The 10966-nt window shown below is 36.6% G+C and overlaps 1 protein-coding gene across 3 annotated transcripts in view; it reads left to right on the forward strand.

The window, feature by feature from the left end:
* Positions 1 to 10746, forward strand: part of LOC127164938 (leukemia inhibitory factor receptor) — a 23668-nt gene extending 12922 nt beyond the window's left edge. For all 3 annotated transcript variants that reach the window (XM_051109120.1, XM_051109119.1, XM_051109121.1), the window contains 8 exons: positions 2388 to 2598; positions 2737 to 2916; positions 3395 to 3523; positions 4293 to 4439; positions 5734 to 5877; positions 6037 to 6130; positions 6236 to 6317; positions 8722 to 10746. In XM_051109120.1, coding sequence (XP_050965077.1) covers positions 2883 to 2916; positions 3395 to 3523; positions 4293 to 4439; positions 5734 to 5877; positions 6037 to 6130; positions 6236 to 6317; positions 8722 to 9312 — 1221 coding nt within the window. In that variant the 5' untranslated portion in view covers positions 2388 to 2598; positions 2737 to 2882 and the 3' untranslated portion in view covers positions 9313 to 10746. The remainder of the gene's footprint in view (positions 1 to 2387; positions 2599 to 2736; positions 2917 to 3394; positions 3524 to 4292; positions 4440 to 5733; positions 5878 to 6036; positions 6131 to 6235; positions 6318 to 8721) is intronic.
* Positions 10747 to 10966: the final 220 nt, after the last annotated feature.

Below are 10966 nucleotides of genomic sequence, written 5' to 3' on the forward strand. Positions count from 1 at the left end.
CGGGTTCCGGATCCATCCCATTTCTCCGGGAGTGCGATCTTAGGTTGAGGGGCGGGGCGGTCTGGGGCTGCGGGAGCGACCTGCGCGGCAGCCAGGTCATCATAGTCCGCTTGCAGTGCCGTGAGATCGGACTGGAGGATCCCGCACTCCTGCCGAAGACCCGCGGTCTCGACACGAAGCGCGTTAACCTCCACCCGAAGCCCCACCAGCTCCTGCCGCAGACTCATGATTTCCCCCCGACTGCTGCTGGATCACACCCCACAATTGCCCCAAATCCGCCGGGACCGTTTCGGGACCAGACATTCTGTCACGGAGGCTTGACGAGAGATGAATGATCGAGATAAGTCCCTTTGTAGCGTGACGGAAAACTCAAACGCGGAAGTGAGCGAGTGAGCAGGTTAATCACGCAGTTGGTCTGAGAACGCTCCGATAAGGAGTAGAGATTTCCACCAAGAAATCCGCGTTCTCACACGCACACAGACAGGTAGATAAGAGCTCCGTAGAGCAGAGAGTTTTACTCACGTCAGTTGAATTGGAGTCGGGACCTGACGTGGAGTCTTTCATGAACTCAATGTCTGGTGCTAGACAACACCTGCTTCCTGCTTAAATACCTGCGTGAGGTTACTTCCGGGTCCTCGTGACCTCACGTGATCTGATGCGTGTGACACTATCCCCCTTTTCTCGCTCGTTGTAATGCCTCTGCTAGTGGGCTACCATCATTCTTACAATAGTTCTAAATGAAAACCTAAGTATAGAATCTTCTAACCATTTTTAATAATAATAAAGACTGAAGAAGAAGATACACAGGTGCATCTCAATGAATTAGAATGTCATGGAAAAGTTTATTTATTTCAGTAATTCAACTTAAATTGTGAAACTTGTGTATTAAATAAATTCAGTGCACACAGACTGAAGTAGTTTAAGTCTTTGGTTCTTTTAATTGTGATGATTTTGGCTTACATTTAACAAAAACCCACCAATTCACTATTTTAACAAATTAGAATACTTCGTAAGACCAATAATAAAAAAAAAAACATAATTAGTGAATTGTTGGCCTTCTGGAAAGTATGTTCATTTACTGTATATGTACTCAATACTTGGTAGGGGCTCCTTTTGCTTTAATTACTGCCTCAATTCGGTGTGGCATGGAGGTGATCAGTCTGTGGCACTGCTGAGGTGGTATGGAAGCCCAGGTTTCTTTTACAGTGGCCTTCAGCTCATCTGCATCTTTTGGTCTCTTGTTTCTCATTTTCCTCTTGACAATACCCCACAGATTCTCTATGGGATTCAGGTCTGGTGCGTTTGCTGACCAGTCAGGCACACCAACACCATGGTCATTTAACCAACTTTTGGTGCTTTTGGCAGTGTGGGCAGGTGCCAAATCCTGCTGGAAAATGAAATCAGCATCTTTAAAAAGCTGGTCAGCAGAAGGAAGCATGAAGTGCTCTAAAATGTCTTGGTAAACAGGTGCAGTGACTTTGGTTTTCAAAAAACACAGTGGACCAACACCAGCAGATGACACTGCACCCCAAAATCATCACAGACTGTGAAAACTTAACACTGGACTTCAAGCACCTTGGGCTATGAGCTTCTCCACCCTTCCTCCAGACTCTAGAACCTTGGTTTCCAAATGAAATACAAAACTTGCTCTCATCTAAAAAGAGGACTTTGGACCACTAGGCAACAGTCCATTTCTTCTTCTCCTTAGCCCAAGGAGACGCCTCTGACATTGTCTGTGGTTCAGGAGTGGCTTAACAAGAGGAATACGACAACTGTAGCCAAATTCCTTGACACGTCTGTGTGTGGTGGCTCTTGATGCCTTGACCCCAGCCTTAGTCCATTTCCTGTGAAGTTCACCCAAATTCTTGAATTGATTTTGCTTGACAAGCCTCTCAAGGCTGCGGTTCTCTCGGTTGATTGTGCATCTTTTTCTTCCACACTTTTTCCTTCCACTCAACTTTCTATTAACATGTTTGGATACATCACTCTGAACAGCCAGCTTCTTTGGCAATGAATGTTTGTGGCTTACCCTCCTTGTGAAGGGTGTCAATGATTGTCTTCTGGACAACTGTCAGATCAGCAGTCTTCCCCATGATTGTGTAGCCTATAGTGAACCAAACTGAGAGACCATTTTGAAGGCTCAGGAAACCTTTGCAGGTGTTTTGAGTTGATTAGCTGATTGGCATGTCACCATATTCTAATTTATTGAGATGAATTGGTGGGTTTTTGTTAAATGTGAGCCAAAATCATCACAATTAAAAGAACCAAAGACTTAAACTACTTCAGTCTGTGTGCATTGAATTTATTTAATACACAAGTATTAAATTGAGGGTAATTAGTACTGTAAATGTGGAAACAAACTACAAATATCCCTTTTTTCCCCCCAGTATGTAAACAGTGAGGCTGTGGCTTACTACAATGTGACAGTGAGGAAAGTATCTGGGGAACCCAGCGTTCAGGATACTTTCAGAACTGAAGATTCATCTTTCACCCTGATCCTGTCTTACTCTGCATACAACATCAGCGTCAGGGCTTTAAATAGTGCTGGATCATCTCCTGATTCCAGTATAGCCATTAAACAAGTGGACGAATGGAGGGGTAAGTTGCTTTCATATTTTTTTGAATGCTACATGCAGATTACTTTGGTTAGCCTCATGACCAATAAGTAAACATACTGTACATATAAATATACTGGATGAGAAAATTTGCCATATTACTGTGTTTTTTCTTTTTCAGATTCATTTGGGCCATTCAGTGTCAACATAACCAGCAACAACAGTTTTAGTCTGTCCTGGAACAGCTCTGTCCCAAGCGTCTGTTACTCTGTGGAGTGGTGGATTAAAGGACAGATACCAGCTTTCCGTCCATTCTATGAGAAGCAGATGCACAAAGAAATAACTGTGGAAACTGAGAGCAGTAATTGTCTCTTTTATTCTCTCTTAATAAGTAGGATGAAAGAACTTCATAATAGCATATTTGTGTACTGAGTTGATGGAATGAAATATTTGTTTTTATGTTGTAATCATATTTCTAGTATTTTCAAAATTATTAAATTATTAAAAATTTGGTATAAATATCTTGTAAAAAAAAAAGATATTTTCATTACACACTGAATACATGTGAGTGTATATTTTTTAATCATCAATATTTTTCCAGGTTTTTTAAATTTTATTTTACCTATATATTTGGTATTTAATTATTGTTATTTGTGGAACAAATTCTTAGGTCTAGACAAGTGTTAGAACTATGTAATTTTTTCGATCGTACTATACCTTTGTATTTATTTTCCCTTGATTATAGATAAGGTTAATTAACAGCTTTATTTATTCACAGCATTAAGGATTCCAACAATGTTCTACTTTTTCTTGCTTTTTTTGTCTTTTTTAAAATGCAGTTTTTCAGCCCTATACAAGATATTATTTCTTCCTGCACACCAGACCATACCCAGACACCTGCAACATTAAGAATATGAACAACAGTGAGACGACCTATGGCATAGCCCAAGCTTACTTCACTGAAGGAAGTGAGTCTAAATATTCGTACATCATAAAACTACTAATATATGCTGAACATAACGACTAATAAATGTTCAGGCAGATATATACTGGTGCTGTTGGGAAAAAAAAAAAAAAAAAAACGCATATGCTGGTTAGGTATGTTTTAAAGCATGGTAGCTGCTTTGAGCTGGTCCTTAGTTGGTTCTGAGCAACTAGTTCCTGCTCAGGACCAGCTTATAACCAGCTAAAGACCAACTAAGGGCCAGCTTAAACCAGCTCAAACCAGCTACTCAAACATCCATATGCTGTTTTTTTTTTTTTCAACAGGGGGTACATGCTCAAAAAGAAAACAAAAAACAACAAAACAAACAATTACATTTAGGGGTACCTTTAGTTGTAGTAGGGGTACCCCTCCATACCCACTTCTAAAAACACAGATACAGCAAATACTAGTTTGTTGGTTTGTAGACTGAGCTGCCTCACTGACAATGCTATGCTTTTGCCAGGGGTTTCTTCATGCAGGAATTTAATGCATGAAAACATTGATTTGTAATCTAAATAAAGGCAAAGTGAATTCTGAGTGTGCAAGTGTTAAGGGTGTTCTCCTGAACTATGCCAAAGAAATATGTGCTATCGTGCAAGCTAAAAATAAAGGTTAAACAATAAAAAAGTACAGTACTCTAGTTTCCTAATTTGCTCTAGTTTCACTGTAATAGTTACAGCAGCAGATAAGAAGAACCTAGATAACTCATGCATCATTGTGTCTGAATGAACTGAAGCTTTTTGGGCTTTCAGGTCCTGTCAGTGCTCCTGGGAATGTGAGCATTTTGAATATTACCCAGCATTCCTCAGTAATCACATGGAACCCTTTGTCTGAGGAAGACCTGCGTGGATTCTTATTAGGTTACTACATCTCCATCACAGAGGACAATAATGAAACCTGTGAGTAGAAGTCAGTCATAAGTTATGTTTATTAATGTTTTATTTTGAAGTTATTTAATATTTAAAAATAATTATTAGGCACATTACCAGTAGATTTTAAATTATAACTGGAAAGTTATTTATTTATATTTTTTAATAGGGATGCGACAAGATCTCATGGGATCTCGAGAGATCTCGTTACGATATCCTCGCAAAACATTTTGCAGTGTTTACATTAGAGCTGCACGATTCATCCTTAAAATTTCGAGATTTTGATTCAAACACCCACGCAATCTTATTCCTGAATGAAAACGATTTAGCTATGACTGTTAGGACTGTTTCACATCGCAAGTGTCAGTGGAGCGTGAGAAGCACGTTTGTTAATGAATGTTAATGAATCAGAAGAGGGTCGAGGTAAATGTGAACGCAGAAAGAGCAACACAAACAGTCTTTTCAACCACATTATAATCGTTATTTCTGTGTTACAGACATTTAAATAATATAAGTACTGGGATAAAAGTTTATAGGTTGGGTATAAACACTTATTGTCTACAGTAGCAATCAAAACGAAAGCGTTCTTGTGGGAAGTGTTTCGTCACACCCCTATTTTTTAACTTAGTATTCCTTACATTTGTGTTTGATTGTCAACAGTCAGATATTTCTAAAAAAAATAGAATAAATTTTGAAAAACATATTTTGCAGTAAGCTCAAATTTTGAGAATCACTTTGCCACTTGTTTATTTTATGTTCTTACGTCTTGAAAATGTAGTTTAGTTTTTAAAATGATTTCCAAGATTGCTGGAAAATGTTTGATGACAACTGGGGCATTGCACTAAAGTATAATTTGATAGTCCATGCTCTCTTTGAAGTTTTTAAGTTTGTTGAAAAAAAAAAAGAGATTAACCTTTTTCTGTCACTGTTCTCAAGCAAGAATCAGTAAAACCCACATGATGATACGGTTATACACTCTTAAAAATAAAGGTGCTTCACGATGCCATAGAAGAACCTTTTTTGTTTAAATGGTTCCATAAAGAACCTTTTACATCTGAGGAACCTTTCTGTTTCAAAAAAAGGTTCTTTGTGGTGAAAGAAGGTTCTTCAGATTATAAAAAGCTAAGAAAGAGATGGTTCCTCAAAGAACCTTTGACTGAATGGTTCTTTGTGAAACCAAAAATGGTTCTTCTATGGCATCGCTGTGAAGAACCTTTTAAAGCACCTTTATTTTTAAGAGTGTAAATGTGTCATTTTATTAATTGCAGTCTTTGTGTTGTGTCTTTTTTGTGTTTTTAAAACTTTTCTTTTACAACTTTTACAGTCTTCAAAGTGGATCCAAGTGTAAACAGTTATGAGCTGCAGAATCTTGAAAGCAACAGTGCGTACCGCGTACAGTTGTCTGCATTTACAGCGGCTGGAGAAGGAGAGCGCAGTGATTCCAAACACTTTGTCACAAACCCGCCAGGTAAGCTCATGTTTTTCATGAGATGATAATGTCTGTTATTGAGCTGGTATTCAAGGTTTATCTGTTCATGATACACACTAAATATCTGGAGGTTTGTTTTTTTAATTCCATGGATTGAAATATTCACAAACATACTTACTATATGGTTTATTCTGGCAGATTTCACAGCTTTGAACAGCATTATAGCCGCAGTCGTTGTGGGAATAGTAATTTTTTTACTAGCAGTTCATCTCAGCTGTCGGCTTCTGCACAGGTAGAGGCACATGCATTTTATGTTCTGAAAGATTGCGACTATATAACCTCTCACTGTCCCTGCATGTCTGTCATTTAATGTAAAGCTCACTGTGCTTTTTTACAGAGCCAAGAAACTGTTGTGGCCGAGTATACCAAATCCTGAGAATAGCAATGCTGTTCAGAAAATTGAAATTGCCTATGAACTGGTAAGAAAGAGACAATATAATGATGAAACAAAGAAAAGAATATACAAAAAATTATATTTAATCACTACTGAGACGGTACCATAAATACAGTGATTACCTAAGATTGTAATACTATGGTTTACATGGTACGCCAAGGTACTTTACAGAATATCATTGTTTCTTTACCATAGTATAATGTCCAAAAAGCATATATATGTATATATATATATATATATATATATATATATATATTCATAATTACATGAACCGTTCATAAAACCATACATTTATCTGATGCTTTTAGTCTTATGCTCTGATGCTCATGGCTTATTGAGTCTTTGATATTATTTCCTGCTTTTTATACATGATTCTGCTTGTTGGTTCGACCACATGACAATAATTTTGAAAACAAATATATTTCAATTATTAATAAGATGTGAAGCCTTTTTTTGGTTCATATCTTTTCTTAAGAAATAGTACTTAAAGATTATGCCAAACTATTTAGTAAAGTTTTATTTTCAAGAATTTCATTGATGTAACAAATCTGCTTTCGTTATTATATCAGGGCAGTTGTATCAACCTGAAATTTTTTACTTAATGCCACCCAAAAATATCAAATGACTTAATACAACAATTAAAAAACATGCACATCACAGAAGAAATGTATGTAAGTAATTATATGTATGCTATTATTCAAAAGTTTTGGTCAAAACTCTAAGTTTACTAAAGCTGCATTACGTTAAATGAAATTACATTTGTAAAATGTTAAACTAACTTAAACCATTTTTGTTAGGGCTACATAAATCATTTACGTTGCACTGACTGAAACTGGTGGATTTCTAGTTCCCAGCATGCTTTGCATAGGGATAGATTGGGAGAGTAAAAACCGAAATTAAGTGGTGTTTAGTCTTTTTTTTTTTTTTTTTTAGTGAAGGGAAAGACCTATTGCTGTTAAGTTATAATTCACATTTTAAAGAGTTTTGTTATGTCGGGATTTGAGGTTACCATTACGCTGAAGTCTAGACCTTGTTGGCTATGGCTACATAAGATAAAACTATGTTGCCATGCTAATGCCAGTGATAAGAATTTTTACTTGCATGGTACAAAACATCATTTTATATTCTATAAACTCTTTTAAAGGGGTCATCGGATGCCCGTTTTCTACAGGTTGATATGATTCTTTAGGGTCTTAATGAAAAGTCTATAATATACTTTGGTTTTAAATTTCTCAATGGTAGTGTAAAACAGCACCCTTTTTACCTTGTCAAAATCAGCTCTGTTCACAGAGACCCTTTTGGGTGCATGTCCCTTTAAATGCTAATGTGCTCTGCTCACTCCGCCCCTCTCTTCCATGGGGTGATGAGCAGTTTTCTGAGACTGTTAACTTTAGCCACAATCGTCGTGGAACTTGCTAACTAGCACATTATTAGGAAAGGCGATTTGCAAAGATTAATAAAAAAAACCCTTATTCTCAGTTCCTCTGTAGGTGAAGCTGGATCACAAACGATTTGCGCGAACATAAATGCATTTAGGTAGATCAGGGGGCGCATTCCCTTTAAAAACAAAAGTAATCCTCTGCATCTTCAGCAGCTCAGATGTAAATGACGACTGCTTATGTGCATTATTACAACCAACAACAAAACACCTCAGTCGCTAAGGAGACATTCTTGTCTACTCCTGCTCCAGCGTCAAAACAATGGCATACTGTTTACTGTTTACAGCTCACTCAGGGTGGGTCTACGCTAAAACACCAGTGTCAGTCAACAGACATGGGAGGACCCTGTGCAAAACTATGTCACTGCCACGAATCTTTGAACGGTTTGATCTGAGAAAGTGGTTATGATTTATGGGGATTAAAAAAAAACTGGATGGATTTTTATCATTATAGGTGGTTGTGTACACACACTGCCAACACATTTCAAACAACGGTTTGCATCCGATGACCCCTTTAAATGTTCAAAACAGCTAAACATTATACACTTAAACTAAAGTCTTTCCATTTTCCTAAAAATGCAGAGAACTCATGCAACTCTGTACAAGGACATCATTTATTTTCAAATAAATCATTTCAGGTGTGGAAATACGTGTCACAATTTTAAGTTAGACCAACAAGCAATTTTTGAGTGCATGAATTATACTGAATGATGACCATGTTCATATATCATGGCATTTATATGGTACACCAAGCTATTGTAGTACCATATCAATGATAACATGATACATATCTGAAAGAACACATTATTACAATGTTACCATGTCCAGAAAGCCATGGACATCCCATGTATTTTTTTTTTTTTTTGTAGTACAGTATACATTTTTTTACAACTACTGAGTTTCAGTACATGATGAGATATTTGAACATACTCATGATTGAATTCACTTTTTGAACCCTTTGGCAACTTTCGGCTCTGTGTTCCTTCTGCAGGGTATCCTGGAGCCACTGAATAGACAGAGGTTAGAGGAAAGTGAAGGGTGTGATTCCAGTACAGTGTGTCTCTTTAAAAATATGAGGGAAGCATTTCCTCTCAGCAGTCCTCCCACTGCTCAGGCTGGTGTCTCCACCGCTCTTCTCCTCAGTGAGGATGAGGACAGCCCAAGCCCATCCATCCTGGAGGAGATCACTCCACCTGACACCCCAACACATGTCCCCACCAGAGAGTCTGTTTCCACAGAGACCTTCCCTACTGACTTTAATAAGACAGACTCAACTTTGAGCACTTCTTTTGACAAAGAAAGCAAAGACCCTGGAGAGACCATCTCTAACACAACTGCATCAAACTTCATCCCAACATCGCAACCTGCTGTGGTTTTCATGAGCGATTACACTACCATGGAGATCTTCCAGCAGGTCACTATGACTGGGATTCAGAGTCCTTCCATACAAACAGTGAAACCTGGACTAGTTGCTATACATCCAGGGCAGGATTATGTTCAGCAGTCCTATTTATTGTCCAGTAACCCACCAGGGACATGTAATGGTGCTGATGTTTTTAACCCAGAAATCACAGTGCTCTGAGATGCTCTTATCTGGTGATTTAGAGGACACTTACTGTACAGAGACAATCCCTCTGGACCACCTTGAAATTAGAAGCCTCATTTAATGGTACAACGTTCATCATCCTGTTCCTGACTTGAGTTGTAGCCGCTACTCAACACCTCCCATCAAGGATGGAATATGTCACTTGTATTGACAGTAAATTAGACCCAGGTTTTCGAATTCTACCTCTGAAGCACTAGTGCTCACAACAGAGACCACTACGCCAATGACACAGCCCTACATGTTCCTTAAAAGGGGTCAGATCTTTATATTATGTTTTAGGAAGTTAGCAAAGTTTTATTGTATAAAAAGTAAAAAAATGTTTTGACTATGATAATTTTCCATCATTATTGTCACTTTTTCACAAACACTTAATTCAAGGCTGAAACGCAAGTATTTTCATTAAATGGATTTTTTTTTTCTCAAAATTTCACCTAGTGTTCCATAGGAAAAAAAATAATGAAATGAAACAAAGGGTGGGAAAATGACATATTTCTATTTTTTTGGCATATTTATTTATTTTTAAATATATCATTCTCTGAGTATATATAAATATATATTATATATATTATATATATATATATATATATAAAACATACTGAAAAACATACTGAAAAAAACATACTGCAACTGATGAACTGGAAGTATAATAACTCTTTAATGTAAATATTATGTTAGGGAAAATCTTTTATACATGTATGTCTAAACAGATGCACAAAGTCACACAAATCAGTATAATTCACTTTGTTCTTATTCATATTAGTTCTGCTGCTAACAAGTACTGTATATAATTATATATACCCACTTACAAAATTAGACTGAACAAAAAAAGACAATATAAAAAAATAAATAATATTCAGAAGCTTAAAGCTTTAAAGTGTAGTTGTTCTAAACGAGACAGCAGTCACTGTTAATAATGTTACTGTGCTCATCAATCAGTATAGGCTTGTTAGAAAACCTATTAAAACATCTGAATATATGCCACACAACAATACTTGTATGAAGAGATTACTGTAGGACTCTGTATACACTGGTTCAAACAAAATACTGTTAAAAAATAAGGATTAAACTATGCATTTTACACAAGCTTTGCTATAATACTAGATAAATAACTTTTGACTTGATTTACATTGTCGTTAAATATTCTGTTGCCACACAAACTCTGTCTAGGCACTTTTAACATGCACTGTGTTCCTACACAGTTCACTCTGAGTGTTATAATACACATGTACTAACTGTATAGCTTTTTTTTTTTACCTCAGTAGATAGAAATGATGGAAAAAAACAGGTCCAGTGAGTGAATCTCAGGGTATCCCAAAATCATTTTTTTTTTGCATTATCTTCATCACAATTAAGCAACACCTTTTCCATTTTATTGGGAACAAGTAAAATTTAATTAAGCATTTTTTTTTTCATTATAGCAATGATGAGTTTTAAGGAAAATCATAAACATCCTAAAATATGCATTACTGTCTTTATGCAAAATAAATTATTTTGATATTGGGGTAAAACAGAATTTGTTTTTTTTTTAGAATCACACTAATAATGGCTTTGTTTTAGTAAGATGGACCAAAAAGAGAAACAAAATAGCCTAAAACTCTCTCTCCACAAGAGTGTAAACACAAAGTTACAT

This window comes from Labeo rohita, chromosome 5 (assembly GCF_022985175.1).
Source record: "Labeo rohita strain BAU-BD-2019 chromosome 5, IGBB_LRoh.1.0, whole genome shotgun sequence".
NCBI classification, from domain to species: Eukaryota; Metazoa; Chordata; class Actinopteri; order Cypriniformes; family Cyprinidae; genus Labeo; species Labeo rohita.